At 42.6% G+C, this 21,560-nt stretch overlaps 1 protein-coding gene across 1 annotated transcript in view; it reads right to left on the bottom strand.

The window, feature by feature from the left end:
• Positions 1–4,869: 4,869 nt before the first annotated feature.
• The window catches only part of TRABD2B (TraB domain containing 2B), a 292,849-nt gene continuing 276,158 nt past the window's right edge, over positions 4,870–21,560 (bottom strand). The window contains exon 7 of the mRNA XM_075097676.1: positions 4,870–5,914. Within this exon, the coding sequence (XP_074953777.1) occupies positions 5,695–5,914 (220 nt within the window). The 3' untranslated portion in view covers positions 4,870–5,694. The remainder of the gene's footprint in view (positions 5,915–21,560) is intronic.

The following is a 21,560-nucleotide window of genomic DNA, read 5'->3' as shown; positions in this document are numbered from 1 at the left end:
CTACTGGTGTTAGGCCTTGCCATGTTGGCCACGTCACTGTCCACAGCCCTGTGGAGCACCTTCTGGCTGGCCATGTGCTCGTCCTGCTCCACCTCCCAGCTGTGTCCCACGTGCCACTGAGTCTGGCCCAAATGCTGCGGGATTCACCCTGCACTACCCTGGGCAGTGTGCAAATGAGCAGATCTAAGAATTAAACACCCCAAACCTCTGCCTTAGCCTCAGCGTTTTCCAATACCAGTTTTCCCCCAGACTTCAGGTCAATGTCCTTTAAGACTCCTGCTCCTGCACTCCCAAAAAGGCTTTGGGGGCTGTTGGTTTTTTTTTCTTTTCCCCTGTGCTTTCCCACTGAGCCTTTGAAATGGCAGGGGCAAGCTCAGCTCCCAGGGCCTTTATCTGCCATTTGGAGCCTTTCCCTCGCCCTAAATCCCACTCAACACATGCCAGGCGGTTCATGCAGTGGCTTCTCGCGAGTGACACAGATTGGAGGCTAAGGCTGCTCCAGGCTTGTTGCACACCAGGGGAAGCAGCTTTTCACCAATAAAAAGGTACACAAAGAGAGTCTCCACATCTCTGCAGCAATGGCCTTGACAAAAAAAACCACATCATTTTATGAGGAACCTTCCCCAGAGTATGACTTCCTCCATCTCATGTTGGTCTTGGGCAAAAGAGGAGCAGCGTGCATAAGCTTTACAAACTGAATGTCTCTTTTTTCCCAGTGTTTCTCTACCTTTTATGCAAAGGAAAGAACCTAGACATACAAGATTCTTGTGCTATGGATTTATAATAACATTTTATTAATATATTATGCTACAAAAATATTTTGACAAAATAATATTAGAAAGCATCTTTTTATTACACTCTTTAAAACAGTTCACGAAAGCAGGAGGCGGAACAGGAAAAAATATTTGAAATACATTTGAATTGAAAACTGACAAACATGCAATTTAAAATTCAGTGTGAGCATGAATCTGCAGGATGGTTAATCCTTAATAGATGGACAGTATTGCCTATTGGGAAGACCTCTCCGCCTTCAGCTAGATTAAGGTACTTCCTGAAAAGCCAGTCACAGGAAAGGCTGCATTTGGGGTGGATAAAGCACACACAACATGCATATGAGCATACATACCTGCCTGCATGTACATGCACACACACCCCCATGCTCTCAAAATTAGTAAATTATTTTTCTGCTTCAGTTAAGCTGAAACAAGCTTAAATTGAAGCTGACCTCTAGCACACACCATGGAACAGTGATCACATCAGAGAAATGACAAGTCCATATGCTTTTTGGCTATAATATAGCAATATGGTACTAAGCAAAGTTTGGAATGATACCATTTATGCTGAGATAATAACTGCAGCACTTTGGTTTCTCTAACATAAATATATGATGGGAAATTCCTCCCTAACAGTGGTATATGGTAATGACTGGTTCATATCATTCGACTAATCAATGCACTAAACAGATTACGTTCTCCCTCTTTCCAACACTCTTCCTCTCCACAACTGTATATTGAAGAGCTTAGATAAATAAACAACTCTGTACCTTGGGTGTTCCTAAATTACAGTGGAGCTTGGAGGAATGGGAAGGGAAGGTCAACAAAGCAGATTTTTTTGACACCTGTATAAAGCATAGTTATCATAAATCATGGTCATCATTTATTGCCAGAAGAGGTATTGCATTATTCAACAGCCCAAGGGATTGCAGCAAAATTTCCTCAGTCATAAAATATAAAATACCTTCTGTCCCAGATTGCTAACTGGTTCTCCAAGTGGCAATGCACGTTAATATAGCAGCCATAGTTAAATATAGGCAAGAAAAGCATTAACACAATGAAAGAGTGGATGTTAGATCTGTTGCTGGTGGTATGGAATATTCATGCCACCAGGGCAAGAGATTGGCAGATAATTACCTTTTGTTTATAATGCTACAGTTAGATGTAATGTGAAGCATACTGGTGTCAGCTGTAGCTGCACTGAAAAGATGACTCTTACGACCATGCAGCTTTGGACGCATCCAAAATCATGGCGCTAGACATTGCGTGACTCTCTTCTTTGTGTTCCTCAGAGGTGACTATTATCACTTGTGTTTGATATTAAGTACAGCAGGCATGCATATTTTTGTTAAATCTCCTGCTACTGGAATCTTGTGAATATGTGGGACTCTGAGAAAGTAAACAGTCGGTTTCTAGTTTTCTGAGAAACCCACAGAGAACACTGAAGTCCCATGAAGCTGGTAGGCAGTGGTACTTCAAGAGCATGTACCATCAAATCTTATGCACAGTTTTTAAACTCATGGTGAATATAATAATGATCCATTGCAATGGGTGTGCATAGACCTGTGCTAACCAGTCTTAGTGTATATTTTAGTTAATACCGAGCTGCTGTAGCTGATTGATTAATAAATAATCCATTTTGTCAATCACAGTGAGGGTCTCATCTTCTAGTATTGCTATGCCACAAACTGAAAAAAGTTACCCTATGTCATACCTTAGGGTTAGACAACAGAATAAAATAAACATTTGGTTAGAGAACTGTGCTGAAGCCATTCATGTGGGGTTCCTGAGCTAGGATCTACGGGAAGCTGCTTAATCTTATATTTGTTGTAAGTTGTGTCTTCTCCCCTAACCAGAGGAAGCTCAGATGACCGGGTGAGCTAGGCGCCTTTAGGTGGCAGAAGTCGTCTGTTGACCCCAAAGGCAGGCGACACCTTGCTTTGACACCTGCACTGCAGAATGACAAACACGGGGCAGCAGCGCAAGGGAAATGCAGTGAGCTCCGGTAACATTCACTCATTTCACAAGAAATGCAAATACATCAAAACATACTTTGATAGCCAAGCTATTTACATACTACTGTGATATTCAAACATACTGCAATATCTGAGCTGATGAATATTGAATATTACTGTCCAGTGGAGGAGTGACTCAGAAAAAAACCTCATCAGTGATGAACGGCGTAATTATTCTGTGCGCTATAATGACAGCTGTGAGTGTGGAGATATCTGTGTGCTCCTAATAGTCAAAAAAGCCCTGGAGGCTTATGGAGAAAGCCGCAAGTTGGGAAACTGTAGAACTGTAATTTCTAGTCTTGGTCCTATTGGTGTTTTTCCTTACAGTCTTGGACAAGTTTCTGTTTTCTGCTCTTTTCTCTCTCCCTTATCTTTATGTGGTCTTGTCTATTTATACTGCAAGTTTTCCAACACCTGGAATTATTTCTGGGATGGTACCACAGAATCATTTCTGGATTCGATCAGAGTACAACAAATAAAATTCAATGGGTTTTGGTTCATTGGCTGTTCACTTTTACTATGTAACTTATCATCACCTTTAAGATTTGCCTACCTTATTTCCAGCTCTATTTTTGTTAATAAGATATTAGAATTCAGTTCTGATCGCTGTCTTGAATACAGCAGGCGAACCAATCACCTTTTTAATTTGAAGGTCTGTTAAGCCATTATATTCAAATGAAGGCATTTCTAGGGTAATAACTCAAATAAAACCAAAATGAAAGTTCCCAAAATATGTTTCCAATATCCAGCCCCATGCAATAAATATTATCAAGGTGAGTGGCTTCTGTCCAAAACTAACATCTCTAATCTCCTTCTAGCCAAAATACACAATATAAAAGCATGCACAGGGCGTGTTTGAAGCTCACATTTGGAGCAAAGCTCAAAGTTTTCCATTCAGCCTTATCAACTATTGTGCTTGAAAAAACCAGGGGTAGCTTACAGCACTGTCTCCTGAACCAGCTTAAACTGACTGCAAATCTACACCACCTTCTGTCAAAAATAGAGCAATGGCTGGAGGTCATGCTGTGCAGTAAGTCAAAAAGAAGCTATCTGTATTCTCCCTGGTTGGGCTGCGTGATGGAAAAGCTCAGTACTTCATTGTGGTTTCAAACAAAACTATGTGCCTTTCGTAGTCCAATTATTTCCTAACTTACTTTCCTGAAACAACTGGTACAATGACAAACAAACAGTGAACCCTAAACCACCTCTCACTGCAGAGACTTTAAGATTGCATGGAATCACCTCTCCAGCCCTGGAGACCAAGCTGTAGGGCTGGTGGGAAGTGACATGACTGTTTTCAGTCAGACTTTTATCAGTATTACTGTAATCATCATTATCATCCGATATTTTTTTTCAAGGAGAAAAAGCACTGCTTTTTTGAAAAGTAAAGTCTGCATTGCATTTCCCTGTTTTTTGAGCCTTCCTTTTTAACTAAGATGTTTTCGTCACATATTTTGGATTTTTGGTTTGTAGATGACATAGAAAAAAAACCACTATTTCAACCAAATTGATTTTCTGGTTGAAACGCTTGTATCCAAAGGGATTTTTCATCACGTTTGGTTGGGGAAAAAAATCAACATGCATTATTAAACATTATAGTTTTTAAGGTGGACGTGTTTTTTTTCCCATAGCTGTTGTTCATTGCATTCACGAAAAGTAGCTGCTTGGATAGGGAGTAAATTTTTCAGTGAGTGTAAGGTGTCAGAACGTTTCCATCGAAGTCAACAGAAGTACCACAGTCTACAAATGGAGGAACGTTCTGTACGTCTCCATGACACAGGGGTTAATTTGGTTCCTGTGGTATTGAACAGATTTTGGACAAGCCATAATTCAGAATGGAGATACCGGCTCTAAGCATCATAACAGCAAGATGAAGAGGCATTTGTAGATGTTTTTTGCCCTCCAGGTTGTCCATCTGCATTAGTACAACTGGTACAAAGAAGTTCTATAGACTAACAGGATGCTATGTCTTTATACCCTATGGACAGACCAAGTTCTGTTCTCATTTATGCTGGGAAAGGTTGTAGGCTTGTGTTTATATAAGATGAGGGAGAGAACAAAATAATTCCAGTGGGGTTATTCCAGACTTTAAAAGCAATTTTTTATTATGAAAAATCTGTCTTAATTTGCATTAGCTAATGAATTAATCCCAGGGCAAAGAGGGAAATTGGTAATTTCCAAAGAAGTTAAATAGTTTAGTTAAAGACAACAGGGGAACTTAGAGGGTTATCTTGACTAATGACTTACTAAGTCATATAAAAATAACTGGGATTTCAGGTCGTAGCAGCTAAATTGAGTTAAGAATGCACCTATTTTTCTAATGGGCATAGGCCACAGAGAGCAGGATCTGCTTTATTCAGTGTAAGCTATGCTAATGAGATGAAAAAGAGTAAAATAAAGTTGGTCAGCAGAAATGTACTTATTGGACAGTTGCTGTAAAAAGTAATGGTTAAAGAAACAAAGAAGCCATTCATTTGGTGTCAGTTCAGACATTTGCAGAGTTGTCAGTTAGAAAACAAATATAGAAAATATTAATTTATCTGTTTCACCATCGCTACTGATTAATAGGGATGTTATTAACATATACAACAAGAAAAATAAGTTTACCAGTCGAATAAATACATTTTTCTTTTTCTTTTTTTTCTTTATATGAACATGGATATTTTACAAAACCCCATAGCACTATGGGAAATAAAGATCCTTCTACAAAAAGAAGATGTAAGTCAGTGTTACAATAAAGCTTTAGAGTTTCAAAATGCATCTGGGCAAAGAGACAAAATCAGCTAGAAGGCACTACTGATTCACTGAGAAGGTCCAGCTTGTAATTGTTGTTGTCTTAACCTCCAATTCGTTCATAAATTATCTCTCTTCTCTATTCCAACGGATTGCACGTAATACTAATGTGGTCAGGAAGGCTGCAGTAGATTCAGGAGAAAAGAAGCTATGGCCACGCAGAGAGAAGTTATTGTTGGCCATAAAATGCTGGCTGAAGCTGAGCTTGCAGGCTGAGGCTGGGATGGGCGATCTGAACGCGGTCTCTGATCCAGCCGGTTTGAAATCCAGATGGGAGGTTTGACTGTGATGTAGCCATTGGTTACCCTGATATAGGAAGGCAACGTGGTGGTGCTAAAAGAAAACACAAGAAAAGGAAGTTAAACAGGAGAACCCTTATCTCTATTCTGTGAGCTGTTATTCTATGTGGCAAGAAAAACAACAGAGAGTCACAATTATTATTATTGTTTGCATGCATTAGGCATGCAGGGAGAGTCCCATGGGCTGATAATTGTCATGAACTGGAAACAGCTCTGATGTGGGATGTCCCTCAGCTTCTGACTGCTGGTAGGATGCTATGCCAAAGGAGGGATCGCTCTTGATATATCTATCTTATTGCACTGATTTTTTTAAGCATCCATTATTGGTCAGCATCAGAGACTGTGACAGATGTATCTTTGTGCTGCCCCAGGATGACCTCATTCTTACGTTCGTAGGTACCTTCTTGCCGCCGAAGGTCTCAAAATTTGTCATGTCTGGGAGACGTGTCTTACTCACCATGGGCTGGATACTCAGTCTAGGAGGGGCCACAAAACACGCCCTTCCCCTGTTTCACAAGCCATAAAGAATCTCTCAGATCTCTTTACAAAACTGATAACCTTCAGCACAGAAGACCAAGCAGCTTCGTTTCTTTTCCGGGCTTTAAGCCATCTTTGATCAAATCACAATGCCAAAACCAGACTCAGTGTGAAGTTTCCCTGTCTATGTATTTGCCTCAGTAGCAGCGGGATTACTTACTGACTTGAGTTAGTACTTTGATTTGAATTTGCAGGTTGGAATTCATCATGATTCCCACGACACTGAAGGCCAAAAAGGTCCATTTGCAATTGATTTGGAAGTTTTAGTTGTAACCACCATTTCATAAAATGCTTCCATTGCATCCATTATTGGATGAGCCATAATCCACTAGTTGTCACAGAGCAGCACATCCGAGCATGCAAACTGTGCAAGGTGGATTCTGGACTGAAAAGCATGGCATTCTGCTGTGGAGCAAGGAGAAAAAAGACAAGTTCTCCTGAAAACAAGATGTGACACTAATACCTGCAGATTCACTGTGTTACTTTTTAAATCTTCCGTAAAGGGGATTTGAAGGCACTGAAAATGACTGTCAAATAATTTTTTTTATGGGGTAGGGGTAAGAAGTTATGCAGTCCTATAAATATTTAGATACAGTATCTGAGATCCTGACCTTGGAAGAAAAAGGCTACGTCTTGCATAATATTAGATAAAAGGAACAATTCCTTGCTCCAAACTCTTACACAGAATTAGGATTTAGTAGCACTGAAGGCTTTTGTCTTTTCCTGTCTAAGCAATAACAAGATAGCTTTTAGCTCAGGTGCTTCAAATGTGTTGAGTCAATCGCAAAATGTAAGAAGATCAGAGTCAACCCAGAAGAGGGCACTGGTAAACACACACACGGGTCGACTTCAAATTCAATAGACAATCACTGCACTTCACCCCGGCTTTTGGGATGATTAATTTAATTTCTTCCCTCATCCTTTATACTGTCACCACATCTTCTGGGTGGGATAGTTGTTCTGTAGCTAGAAATGACCTTAACTAATGTGCAATGAATTCGAGTAAAAAGAAAAGGCAATCTAGAATTAAAGACATGGGAATTGCTTCGTGGGAGCTGATAATTCATCTAACCAGTAACAGGTCTTTGACAGCGAGAAGCAGTGCTTATTCCAGAGGAACACACTGCTGTAAACAGAAAATTCTGAAATCAAGCCTTGCTAGAGAAAACTCTCAAATTCCTATGGTGAGTGGTTGGTTTATGTCTTGAACCGATGACACAAGACACACAGCTTTAGAGCTTCTGCTATATTGCATCAAAACCGCTGCAGTCGCTTAATACAAAGAGTTGATCTGGGATAAGCTAATGCTGCTGTTTCAAATTTGTCCATCTTTTTTTAGCAGTTAATTTAGCGCTGGTAAGAATGATACCAGATTAGGCACTGTCTATCCAAGCTCCTGTAATACACCTAACATCACATATGAATGGCCTCCCCACAGCGAATACAAAGCATCATTAAAGCATGCTTCTAACAAAACTAGGTACTACATGCTCTGAGTAATTGAACAGAAATGCAGTCATGCTCCACCTTCTGATCCAGATCTCATATATCCTGTTGAGTGATGCTGTGGGGCACAGATCTGGCAACACTGACAGTAGGATCAGAATTTTGGGGGTTTTCCCCGTACCAGTTTTCCCTAAGGTAAGTATGGGTAGGTGCTTGTACTCATCTTTTGGTTACTGTTTGTCACTTTACAGAATCACACAATCTGGCCCTAAATTAAATTTTAAACTGCAAGGAGTGTCTGGTTTTCAATTTCAATTTAAAAATCATTGCCAAAATGCCATTGAGACTTGCAGTTTGGGTGTATCCTGCTCCTGACACATTTTATGGGCTTGATCCTCCAGTGAGGCTAAAAGGTCCCTTGTGCAGACTGTCCTTCTGCACCTGAGGGATGTATTGTGTGAGATGTCTGACGGGGGACACAGGCTGGCCAGGGAGCCCATAAAAGAATCATGAGTCCGTTCATCAGCCAACTACCTCTAAGGGATTCCTAAAGCAGCCTTAAATCAACATTTTACATTTCCTTATGATGTTTCCATTTCCTAGTCAACTGCCAGAAATGTTGTGTTGCTTTTTTATTGATATTTTTTTTCTCCCTTGAAAACAAGTATTTTTTTGGGAGGTAAAAAAACCCCCGAACCCTGCAGTTTACTTAAAATCCCAGGGTTTCCTGTCAAAAGACCTGAGAATTTTTGACCACTTTTCTCCTCAGTCAGTGAGGCAATTTTCTGGTTTCAAGACATTAGATTTCTATAAAGTTTCCTTGTTAAGATAAACACTGTTAGTTGGGGTTCTTTGTTTTTAAAAAATGCTTAAGTGCTTTACAAGTGAAGAACAGTGTGCTTCCATTAATGTGGGCAAAGCATGCTAGCAGTAAATGAATCACAGTATATCCATATAGGACATTTCCTTAAATGCAACTTTACTCGAGCATCCTAGCTGACTGCCAAGGTGGTTTAGAGATATTTAAAGAGAATGATCCCTTTTACCAAACGCTACAAAATTCCTTGTAAAATCTCCAAGTTTGTTCCTAGGCTGTTTCTATAGCAAATGGGGAGAGAAACCTCTCCAGAAGGTGGTCCACCTCATTCCAGACACCTTGCAGGTCTCTACGGAGTACTTACTCATGCTCGGAGTCTTTCTCTTCCTAGAGGTTACAGAGGGGCCCTAGACAGCCACGCTAGATTAGATTACAATCTAATCTTAGAGGTAGCCCTGGTGTCAGGAGATGACTTCTCCAAACTCCCTCTGAGCATGTTTGCATGTGCACATAGGATCTCACTGACCCTCAGACCTTCCCTAAGGGTGAAAGCAGCAGCAGAGTGCCCTGAACTCAGCTGGAAACTTTCCATTGTCCTCAGGGAGGTTTTGATCATTCCTGAAATGAACACAGAGAATAATAAAAATGAATCACAGGTCTGAGGGATAATAATCTAAATTATTATCACGCCTTCTCTTGCCAGCCCAGGATATTCTGTATGTCAGTCTTTTGTGTCTGACAAAAATACCTTTAATAAAACATTCCACATGATCTGTGGTGAACAGGCAACCACTCGCTCCACTGTTCATACCCCCATTTTTTGCTTCTGTGCATGGGATAGTTTTAAAAATTTGGAAGACTCCAGGTATCTTTTAGCCAAATTACCTGCGGTATCATATTCATGAGCTTGTACTTTTGATCAGATAATAGGGCAGTTTTTCAAATCAGTGCATTAGTCATACATTGTCTTACCATCATTAGAACAGGTAAAACTTTCCCAAAAAAAGGGGCCCAAGGCAGAGGCTTTGTGAACAGACCCTACTGAATCCAATTACATGATTCAAGTCCTCTGCACTGGGGGCATGCTGAAGCACCTTGATGATTTGGGAGCATTTTCAAACTGAAAAATAAAACAAACACACATGCAAACCTTGGGGGGAATTTCTGTTCTGGTTTAGCTTGCAAGGACTTTGCAAGGAGCTCACAAAATAATTTTTAGCGTGACTTGGTTTATCCATATAAGCAGGGCTCATCTGACCACATGTGACACTACAGCAGAATCACAGAAGATGGGACCAGGAGGGACTTTCTGGCCCATCTGTACAAAAGACAGGAACAAGATCTAAACCCTTCCTGACGTTTATGTCTAATCCAATCTCAAAAAACCCCCTACAATAATAGCAATTCCAGAGTCTCTGCAGACATCTATTCCAGCATCTCACCACTCCTGACATCCAGAGTTACTGCCTAATGTCTCACCAAGTCTTCCTTGCTACAGCACAAGTTCGTGACTTCTTCTGTCCCTGTGGACAGGTTTATTCCTTTCCTTTTCTCAGCAGCCTTTCATGTGTTTTGAAGACTTAACCATGTTTCACCTCAGCCTTCTGTCTTTTAAACAAACAATTCCCTCCCCTGTTCTCCGCACGTCCTCAGGTGCTCTCCCTCCATCCGTTCTTCTACTCTCCCCTGGCCTAGCTGATCTGTGTCTTCTCTGGAGTGAGATGCCCCAGACTGGAAACAGCAGGTCTAGCTGAGATATTGCCAGCCCTAGGCTTTGTAGGTACCACTGCTTCTTTATTTGCAAAGCAAAATAAAGTGCATAAAAATATGTACTCTCTAGGAAGATGGTCTTTTCACTACGTTTTGCTCCCAAAGTCCAAACCACCTTTATGGCCCCAGTAACTGTTCTGAAGCTGATGGAAAATCGATGGTGCTCTGAGGGGGTGAGGCCCAACTGAATTATGGTGATATTCCTACGCATTTTTAATCCGCTGCGATGCCTTGGTCCCAGCTCGGTCTCTGTTCAGGGTGGAAGAAGTGACCCTTTTAAACATAACTTTTTAAGCATAACTATTTGGGGATTTTTCTGGATCAAAGGAACTACATAAACACATGACAACTATTTTTAATACATGTAAACAAATGTAGACCCAGGCAGCCTTTCTTACAATAGCATCTGATGAAAGAAGCTTATCAAGACAATGTGCCAGCATAGACTGAAACCTGAGAAAATGCATGTTTCAACTGAAAACCTAAAGAGCTAGTAAACTGAAAGAAAATTTTTGAGTAAATACAATAATGGCTGTTTTGCATTTGTGATTTGATGTTAACCTTATGATGCCTAGGTTTTTTTAAAGTGATATTAAGCATATGCTTCCTGTTTCTTTTCAAACAAATTTTGCCCTATTTTTTTCGTTTTCATTTAATGAACAGATGTGAAAGGAGTTGATCATGTTATTTTTCTGGTGATCAGAAATAATGTTCTGCTAGTGAAGACAATTATTCTTGGAACTAACCAGACCTATTTATGTCACCAAAATTTATTAATCAAGAATTGAAAAATACATCTGTTTGAAGTGCTGGGACCAACCCACTGCACTGTGTAAACAAGCTGGCTGGCAAGAAGTCTGGCCACATATTCGAAAGAAAAGAATAGCTGCTCAACCAAAAGGAAGAAAGAGTACATTGGGGGAAAAAAAAATCACACTAGAAATAAGTCACAAGGATTCAACTGTGAAATCCACTAGAGTAACCTCTTAAAGGGAATGTGAAGTCCCCATCTCCTGAAATTTTCAGGTTATTATTTGATGTGTTTCTGGAAGGGATTCTTTAGATCAGCAAAGGCTCCATTCCCCCCAGGCTTATCTCTCTCTCCATCATTGCCTTCCTTATGGACACTGTTCTTGCAGCCTGAGGGATAAATCCTGCAGGATGCAAAGCACTGCAAGCATGAGTGTTTCCAGCAAGGCTAGTATTCACTACAACTCAGCACGTCCTAAAGTCCTTTGTGGGATCAAGGCCAAGAGGATCATGCTTTCCCAAGGTTCAGTTCATTAAAATAAAGTAATAATCCAACCTGGATCTGATTAAGGAATCCAGTTTTGGTCCAGAGGAGGCCACTACTTATTTGCAGTAGTAGAGTAAACTGCCTTTGTATGTCTGAATGAGTAAGCAATACCACACGTTTATGGCCATCAGAGAAGGCAGGGGATGAGCCAAAGAAGAGTCTTATCTCTACTATTTTCCCTTCACCCCAGGGTTATTGGGAGCCCAGATCTTTGGCCCTTTTCCACACTGCAAGCATCCGCCCTCTCCGCAAGCCGCACAGCCACAGAGTCGCGGGGGGGCAGCTGCAGCCACGCTATTGATAGAGGGGTCAGGCAACAACATCGGGAGCATTTCAACAACCCGTCGCTGTCAATCTGAGCTTTCCCTCCTGACAAGACTCAAATAGGAACCATCTTTCCACCCGAGAGAAATGTCAAGCTCCAATCCAGCCTTATTTCAGTGCTATGGCTCCTCTATAGACTGACAGCAGACAATTCCCCTCCCTGAAGCGGGCACCTGCGAGCCTCCAACCCCCATGCAAAGGCAAAAGGCAGTGCATGTCCGCTGATGGAGTTCTATTCCCCCAGCACTGCTCTTTGTTAGGACTATGTCTGCCACGGCTTTTCGCTAGGGGAAAGATGAAGGTATGGAGGAAAAAAAGGGAAAGGGAAGCACAAGTTCCACCATGCTTTGACTCTGGAATGACATAAAGCTGTGACCAAGCATGCCAGAATGCTGAGCCACACTGTCACCATGTGCTCAAGCCCAGGAAGGGGGGTGGCGGGGAGCAGGACACTGCATGCAAGGATGGGAGGGTTGGAGAAGTAAAGTGAGGCACCATCCCCTCCTGAACATGCAGGACTTGAGGCTGTCAGTGCATAAGGTGCCATCAAGGAGAATCACAGGCAGTCCTACAGATACCCTGGCCTTTAATAGGCTTTAAAAGGTGGGATTAATTGTAGCTATCTCAGATGCGGGCTTGTAATTGGAGTTATTTATCTGTGTTCCCACTATTGTTCGTGGAGAACAAGATATCTCAAGAGGACAATCCTTTCCTCTCAAAAGCATATCTCTAAGGTAGGTGAGATGAGCTGCTTCTGAAGATCTCTGTCTCTAGAATTCAGGTATCCTGAACCCCAGCCAAGCTCTAGCCGCAGTGAGGATTTTGACTGGTAAGGACAGGTTCCTAAACTGGGACAGGGCCACAGAGTGGGGAAGAGGAAAACTGCTGATTCTGCAGCACAAAAAGTAGCAGCTGGTGGGGATGCAGCTCCCCTCCTTGGTCCCATAGCAGCTCTCCAACAATGGGCATGGCAGGGCCTGGTGTCCTCTCTTTGGGTTCTTAGCTCCGAGCTTTGACATAAAGGAGGAGAAGGTGGCTTACGTGACCCAGTGTCTCCAGGGAGGGAGGCCATGCTGCTGTAAGAAGGAGGAGGCTTAACACTGAAATCCAGCCCAAATGCCTCTGGTGCAGTTTTGACCCCCTCTCTGGATGGGCCATGGGCTGGACGCCAGGAGATTTGTTTTTTATCCCTGTGTCACCCACCAAGGAACCATCAAAACCTCATTAAATCACTTTACTTCTATTACTCCCCTGAATCTGATCTGAGTCAAGACCTTGAAGCGTTAGTGTGACACCACCAGCATTAACCCAACGTGAAGTGTTTTGCAGGCTCTCACTATGATTTGCAGGTCCCGATTGCCCAGGCCACCTGCAAAATACCTCTGTGATGACAAATTCAGCCCTGGAGTGACATTGACCTGCAGTGAGGCTGAGCAGGGACATCCTAAAGCCACAGGTGGGTCACGTTGCTAAGGGAAAGTGTATCATCTGCTGTGGGGCCAGAGGAAGGGACGGGGATGGAATGGGAAAGGATGGGGGCAGTGCTGCATCAGAGACAGGGGAAAGAGGAGGAGGGGAGTTTGCTGTCACAGCGATGCAGCCTGAAGGTCCCCTGGGCACAGGGACACAGTGATGCAAAGGTGGACACAAGGATGCGTCTAGCAGGTGAGAAGCAACTCCAGCACAGCCCCAGGACCCATCTCTGAAGTGACCTTCCAGTGTGTGGGAAAGTTTCCTGCACCTCGCAGTCAGGTTTAGCTTTCCCCATCCCCAGAGGAGACTGTGTATGGCCCTTTTCAACTGCCTGCCCTGAAATCCTTCAGGAAAACCCTGTAAATACAAATCCTGTACCCACACATGGTTCAGTGGCAGAATCAGGCCCACCGCTCCTTTCTAGACAACTGCAGAATGGTGTAAAAACACTGAACATTGTAAAAACCAATAACCTTTGAAGCACACCCTCTGAGTAACTACCCCATTCCCATGTAATGACTTAAAGATGTTATATTCCTCTCTGATTTGGCAACAACAAAGATTTCGACCTTATTAAAACCAGCCTGTCAGGAAACTACATGTCATCCTTTAAAAAAAGAAAAAAAAAAAGAAAAAAAGAGGATAAAAAAAAAGAAATGAAATTCTTTAAAATCCCTGTGAACAATGATTCAAGATACTGTAGCTGAAGACCCATGATTTGTTGTAGAGTGTCTGGGTGGTCCTGAGGCAGGAGATGACAACATTAGCTCTTTCCTTTGCCCTTCTAAGAAATGCTTTGATGATTCTCTAATATCCTAAGAATATCCCCCCGTGATTCTGCACTGGGACGAGGCAATCACAGAGCCGGGATAATGCATCCCAGTTTTACCCAGGGCCTGGCCCTTGCTAAGAGGGGATAGCTCAGAGCCCTTTGTTTCACCAATTCTGCACAGACATCTGAGCCAGGATGTGTTCACAATAGTCTAAAGAGTGATGTGGGCTCAAAAACATCCACAAACTCACCCTCACCCACTGCACACATCTGGCTGTGTACCTGATTTGTATGCGCAATTAAGGCACTCATCACCACGGCTCAAATAACCAAGTACTTGTTTCACTGGTCCTTGGACAGATAATGATTACCATTTTTACAGCCAAAGTAAGAACACATCAAGGGTGCATAAACAGATGGGCTTAGTATTGTAAAAATCTTGCCAGTGATGCAATCTGTGAAGATTTTTGGGCAACGTACTGATATACAACATGTAAAGAGCTCATTTGATGGTGCTGCAATCAGGTGGTTTTGAACCAAATCCCAAGCATGAGCAGAATATCTATCTTTTGTCTGTATTTTGCAAACTGCCTGCTCTCACCAGTACAGCCCAACATGCAAACCAATTTGCATTTTTTTTGGGTGGTCAAAATAATAATCTGTATTTTATGTCTTGGGTTCTTCAACCTTTCAATTAATTAGATCCAGAGTGACTTGGTCTGCCCTCTCCTATGTGCACTCAAGTGATTGTTCGGTATTGTGCAGGTCCTATGGCTCAAATATTTTTTGCAGATGCACAGAATTAACCACGCGTGTTTAGATGTGCTTAGGGAACACATACATTCATAAAGATGTATATATTTGACCATGTCACTTTCTTGTTAAACACTGTAAAAGATATCAACTTTCCCCTCCAGATTTTAAAATGATTTAGAAGAGGCAGTAGTGGGGAAATACCTAAAATGTCCTGCCAAATTAAGTATTTTCTCCAAGACTGTTCTCTAAGACACACAATTATTTCAGCTAAGAAGATGCCTGTGCAGTGTGTTAAGGAGCAGAATGAACTACCAAAATATAAACTGGCTTGAATGGATGTCCAATATACTGCATTTTTCCATTCGATTTTTATTTTCTTTTTCCTTCTCCCTGTTCTTTTTCCATCTCCACATAACAGTTTTTCTCTCCGCTTAGTCTGTATCACATTTTTCTCTCTAATTCACTGGGCTCACTTTCCTGCTCACTGATTGTATTTTTCCAGAATCTCTCTTAGTAAGAATAATTAAGGTTGGGTCAAATCTTTGAACCTGTTATTTGGAGCGTGTCGTGGTTTAATCCCAGCCAGCAAATAAGCCCCACACGGTCGCTCGCTCACTCCCCCTGCAGCGGGACGGGGAAGAGAATCAGAAGAGTGTAAGTGAGAAAACTCGTGGGCTGAAATAAAGGCAGTTTACTAGGTAAAGCAAAAGCTGCACATGCAAGCAAAGAATAACCAGGAATTCATTCACTCCTTCCCATGGGCAGGCAGGTGTTCAGCCATCCCCAGGAGAGCAGGGCTCCATCACTCGTAATGGTTACTTGGGTGGACAAACGCCATCACTCCGAACATGCCCCTTTCCTTCTTCCCCCAGCTTTATACGCTGAGCATGACGTCACACGGTGTGGGATATCCCTTGGGTCAGTTGGGGGCAGCTGTCCTGGCTGTGTCCCCTCCCAGCTTCTTGTGCACCCCCAGCCACTCGCTGGTGGGGTGGGGCGAGAGGCAGAAAAGGCCTTGACTCTGTGTAAGCCCTGCTCAGCAGTAACCGAAACATCCCTGTATTATCAACACTGTTTTTAGCACAAATCCAAAACGCAGCCCCATACTAGCTGTGTAAAGAAAATTAACTCTATCCCAGCCAAAACCAGCACAGAGCAGTATTGAATTCAAGCTTGTTCCATGGAACAAAAGCACTGGCTTCTTTTTCTTTCCAACAGACTCACTCTGAAAATAAAAAAAAAGGTTCACAGGGCATATCTACCAGGCAGAAATGCCAAGGACATTAAATTGCTGCATTGCCCACAAGGTTTGGGTTCCTCCTGCTGCTTGCAAAGCAACTATGGTGACACCAGCCACAGCATAAACTCCTTCTCCCCAAGCACTTCCCAACCCTCGGAAAGCCTAATTATTCCATCAGTGGCTCATAAATGGCTGTTTCTGGGCCTGAAGGGCTGGAAAGGCTGCAAAAGCTTTCCCTGCCAGGTGTCATAACCCAGAACCTGAAGTGTCACTGCAGAACTGAGCTTTTGTGAGCATGGTCCACATGACGTCGCTCCATAGCACTGCTATGTGAGGCATCCCTGACACCCAGCAGCTCACAGGCAATAGGCTTGGCTCCCTCGCCTTCCAGTGTTGTGGGCTCAGGCCCCAGGTATAATGCTTACTTTGTTCGGTTAAGTTATTCAGGAATTGTAAAGAGAAGATCTGAGTGAAATCAGAATTTGGCCTGGCATTTTCATAATTGCAGGAACCCAGCTTTTATAGCATTAAAACCATATGAACTTAAATAAATCCTACTTCTCCGTCATCCCAGTGAGTAACTGGACTTAGAACACAGCGCCCTTTGGGGTGCTGCTGGGTTTTCAGCACGTAGCGCAGCCCACACTGCTGGGAGTATCAGGGAGTCAAATTTCCTCCTGTTTCACTCCACAATGAATCTGTCTTCTTAGATAAACCCCCTACAACAGTATAACTGTGGTTAAACCCCTCTTATAAACCAACTCCCCACCACAACAGTAATGTCATCTTCCTCCCTGTCATACTTTTCTTCACTTAATTTCACAGGGCATGAAACTCACTAGTCAGAAGAGGGAACAGCAGAACCAGAAATAAATCCCTTAACCCTTACCCCTTTCCTTTGGGTTAGCATTGACAGTGTTGCATATTTGCATTTCCACTGAATTTTAATGGCATTTCTTTTTCTTTACAGTAACTCAAGTGCCTTCACTTGCTTTTACATTTTATGGCTTTCATGTAGCCCTGCTAAGTCTGGAGATTTACCTTGAGGAACAGCATATTTCCAACCTTTTGGGGCTTAGGTAATGCTAGGTACAAAGATCCAAGATCCCTCATATATTAAGTCTAACTTAGGGTTGCTGTGTTTGAGGTTTGTTCTGGCTTTTAGATGGTAAGTGATCCCTTCAACACATCTGCATATCCCTGGGGCAGAGAGGCAGACAGCCATTAACACAGCAAGCAGTGTCCTTTCAGAGGTCCCATCTTCAACCCAAACGCAGCTGACTCTATTAACTTTTCTCCCTGATGGGTGCAGTGCAACAGCAGCCTCGGCACGAATGGGTCTTTGCTGCTTCCATAGCCTGAGCAGTGGGGAAACCTCTTGCTCCCGACCCCAACAGCTCCAAACCTCATGTGCACAGGGGTCCAACCTCCCTGCAGGGTTAGTGCTGGCTGTACCACTCTAGAGGGCAATTCAGTTCACCCTGAAGAAGATGGTAACAGCCACATTTTGTCAGCCAAGCAGTGCTCTAAGTTAGGAGTCTGAACGTAGAGCTGGCCACCACCCCGCTCGATAGGGAAAACACAATGCTTGCTAAAGGAAAAACCCCTGTACCAAGAATTGCAATTTAGGGAGCGCAGGTGCTTTCCTACCCACTTCTGTGTTTAAGGAACTCTGCTCACCCTGGGCCTAAGCCCGCTCAGCACTTCTTATAGTGTCTGCAACTGCAGTCAGCCTTGCACGTTTAACACAAACCACACTCTTCAACCACCCCAAACAGCAGGGTAAAAGCGCTACTGTGCATTGAATTTTCTCTGCCTGTTAAACCAGATGACTTATTTTTCAGCTGAGTGAACATGAAGAGTTTTGTAGAGCTGTGTTAAAGTGCATTTCAGATTTAGAGGAATTCCCTTTACCTGAGGGCACTTGGTGTATTTTCCCTTCTTATCTGTTTGATAGGAGCCAGAAATATGGTTTTATTTTTTGCGTGTGTGCGATAGACAACATGCCATGAGGAGCCACAGTTATAGGCTCCAAGGAGCCAATCCTCAGAACATCTGGCTAGTGAAAGCCCTGGATATGGAAAATATAAATGTCAAGGCTCATATTTATAAATTGGAAGGGCCATGACGACATCTGCTAACAAGCTTTCTTCCAGAGCCCATTTGCTGTACATGGTTATTCACAGGCAACAATAAACATGTGCACGGATCACATGCGCGGTCTGCCCTTCCTTTCAGTCGCCAAAGGAACACACGCTCCAATAACACACAAACGCTCTGTTCTCACAACACAGAAATACAAGTGTTTGCAAACCTCACAGCAAAGCTCTTGCATACCAGACCACAGTGGGATACACTGCTGGAACAGACTTAAAATAGAGAAATGGAGAAAAAGCCTTGCATTAACACAGAAGACAGTCAAACTCACTTAGTGTTAACTCTTTCAGTGGAATAAGCACCCTCCTTTTTTGCCTTGCTCTACAGGAGACACTTTGTACTACAGGTCCAGTCCTGAAACCTTATTTTTATGACTAAGTAGTTATGAATGGGAATCTCAAGACTTAAATAGAGTCTAACCTATTCAACTGTAGTAGTTCATACCTACATTAAAACAAGCTGTAGATAAAATGAAGTTGCTTCTACATTTATACCCATGGGCACCTTCTCTCCAGCTTAATGCCAACTGTAACTGCATTTCTGACGCCTGAGAAATAAAAAAAATGATCCAATGCATAAGAATAAAAGTTTTGCTAATGACTTATTATTGTAGGTGTCTAGACTACAGTTTGCCCCCAACAGGTCCTCAACGCTTCTGGCACTGGACACCACCACAGAGACTGGCCACGAGGCTGCCAAGTTTTCAAGAGAAGGAAAAGCATCAACAGAAGGAGCCTGGACTGTTTTACAATGCCCATGGATTTAGCAAAGAATAAATGGAGCCAATGCTGACTGTCTTGTCCAGTCTGCAGTGCTCTTGGCCACATATACATCTGTGTGAAAATGGTAGGAAAAGCAAAGACGACGAAATAACATAGAGGACATCTACCTCCTGGTCAAAAAAATTAAGAAAAAGGATGCCCAGCTATGCCTCCTACCTTCTGCAGTCTGCAGTAATGCCAGATGACAAAGACATGCCAGCCTCAAGTGAGACATGACCCCATCTCAAAGAGGTTCTGTTGAAGGCTGTAGGCTCCCAAATCCCACACTTCCATTGGCATGGACTGACTGCAAAGTGAAGTGCAGTGTTTGTAGGATCACAGCCTCCTGGAAGGTGAGCTCAGAGAGGTGGAGGTCAGTGCAGAGGAAGATGAAGATAGAGATGCTGGAGGGGTCCCTTCCTACTCCCTGCTCCAAGGCCCATGTGAAATGCATGCAGCCAGAGCTAAAAAGGACAGGTAGAAAGAGTATTGGAGAAAGAGAAAATTTAAGCAGAAAATGGAGAACCATGGAACTGAAAAGTTAACAGGTTGTCCAAAATCAAGAGGAGTCCCGGTACTGGGTGAGGAAATGAGACTGTGCTGGCTGAGAAACAGCAGCAGTGGGGACGTGCATCATGGAGGAAGAGATTATTATAACTCAGCAGCTGCTCCTTCTTGAAATTGAATCCTAAGCAAACATTTTGTTTGTGCTGCATCAGACAGATCTTAGGTGGCATAACAAAGCTAGCAGTAGCAGGGCTATGTTCAGCCCAAGTCAGGAACACACCAGACTGGGACAGACAAAAATATATAACATAGACTACCTTTACTCAACGTATCTCAAATGAAAAATAGAAAACAAGAAAGAAAAAGAAAGCTCTTAATAGGCTCCATAAAACATCTTGCGTTGTATTTTCAGTCTTAATCGGCATTGAGGAGGAAGGAGCAGAAAGCGCTCTTGGATATCCAGTGCTGAAAAATACCTCACTGTTCAAAAATCCTAGATTTTGTGTGCTCCAATTTTCTTAGTTGCTCGCCTTCAAAAATATGGATTTAATATTCATGATGGATTTAAATTTCACAAAAATAAAATACCTAATGCATTACCAATAAAGAATTTAGTTTCGTGAAATAAAGTTGAAATCTATACACAAACTATGTCTCTATTTCCAAGATACTTCTGTGTTCTTTATATCTAATGATTTTATTTTCAGGTATTTATAGCTTTCATTAAAACAGGGTTTGCATACTGCTTCATATTGATTCTTCATCCTGGTGGTGAGTCATTTAAGCAATAGTGAAAGTAAATATGCAAGGCTTTTGCTTATTTCTTTTAAGTTTATCTGTGTTTGTTTCATCACACAGTGGCAGCATGTTATAGAGAACAACAACAGAACAAACTAAAACATACAGATCTTTTCGTCTGTCTAGCAGGCTGCGCATCTTTTCAGCCCCATCTGGAGGATAACAAATTAACTCTTTGACTTTACAAGGGGAACGAAGTTATGACTCACAGCCAGCTGACAGGGCGGGTCTATTAGCATGGAGATGCTAGAGTTTTGGACATGAACATCAGGACTTCCCAGCCGTTATGGCAATGCACGAGAGAGTTGCGTGCTGAGCCCAGGTTTCACAGGTTTAATTAATACGTTCTGTGCACTCTGACCAACCTGATAATCCAAGAAGCCTCAATAAAAGCCATCTAGGGAGGGAGGATATGTCATCACTGTATCATATGTTACAGTCAGGAGATCTGCCTCTGTTTATACTGCACTGAGTTATACAGTGCTGTTATTTTACTTCCACTGGAGGGCTTGTGTACCTGGAGCTGTGCAAAGGGCATGATGAAAGAATTGCCAACGTCAGTGCTTGTTTAAAGGAGGCATCAAGCCATCTGCTCATCTTAAAGGGGGATCAAATGGAAATAGTAAGAAACTAAGATGGGGAAAATGCAGTATTCCCCATGCTCGCTCTCTGATCAGGAGGAGCTGAGGACATGTCCACAGAAGCAAGGCTGCAGGTTCAAGAGAGGCACGTAATGTGGGGAGGGAGAAGGACCAACTGACACACTGCTTCACTGCCCAAAATGTTGTCTTCTGGCCAATGCAAATCCACCAGAGTTAATGAAAAACTGGGCAAACTAAGAGCAGATTTTAGGCCAGTACAAGATACAAAGGTTCAGCTTCCACCAAGGAACCAGGAGGGGGCATTTGTCCAGGAGATGTTTTGAGACCACTCAGTGAGGCAGAAGCATCTTGTACACAAGCTGTTAAACCATTAGATTTTTCGGATGAGTAGATATTTGTATGCCATGCCCTGGAGACTGGGGG

This window comes from Phalacrocorax aristotelis, chromosome 6 (assembly GCF_949628215.1).
Source record: "Phalacrocorax aristotelis chromosome 6, bGulAri2.1, whole genome shotgun sequence".
In the NCBI taxonomy this organism is placed as follows: Eukaryota; Metazoa; Chordata; class Aves; order Suliformes; family Phalacrocoracidae; genus Phalacrocorax; species Phalacrocorax aristotelis.
The sequence above is the reverse complement of the archived record's forward strand: the minus strand, read 5'-3'. Positions and strand labels throughout refer to the sequence as shown.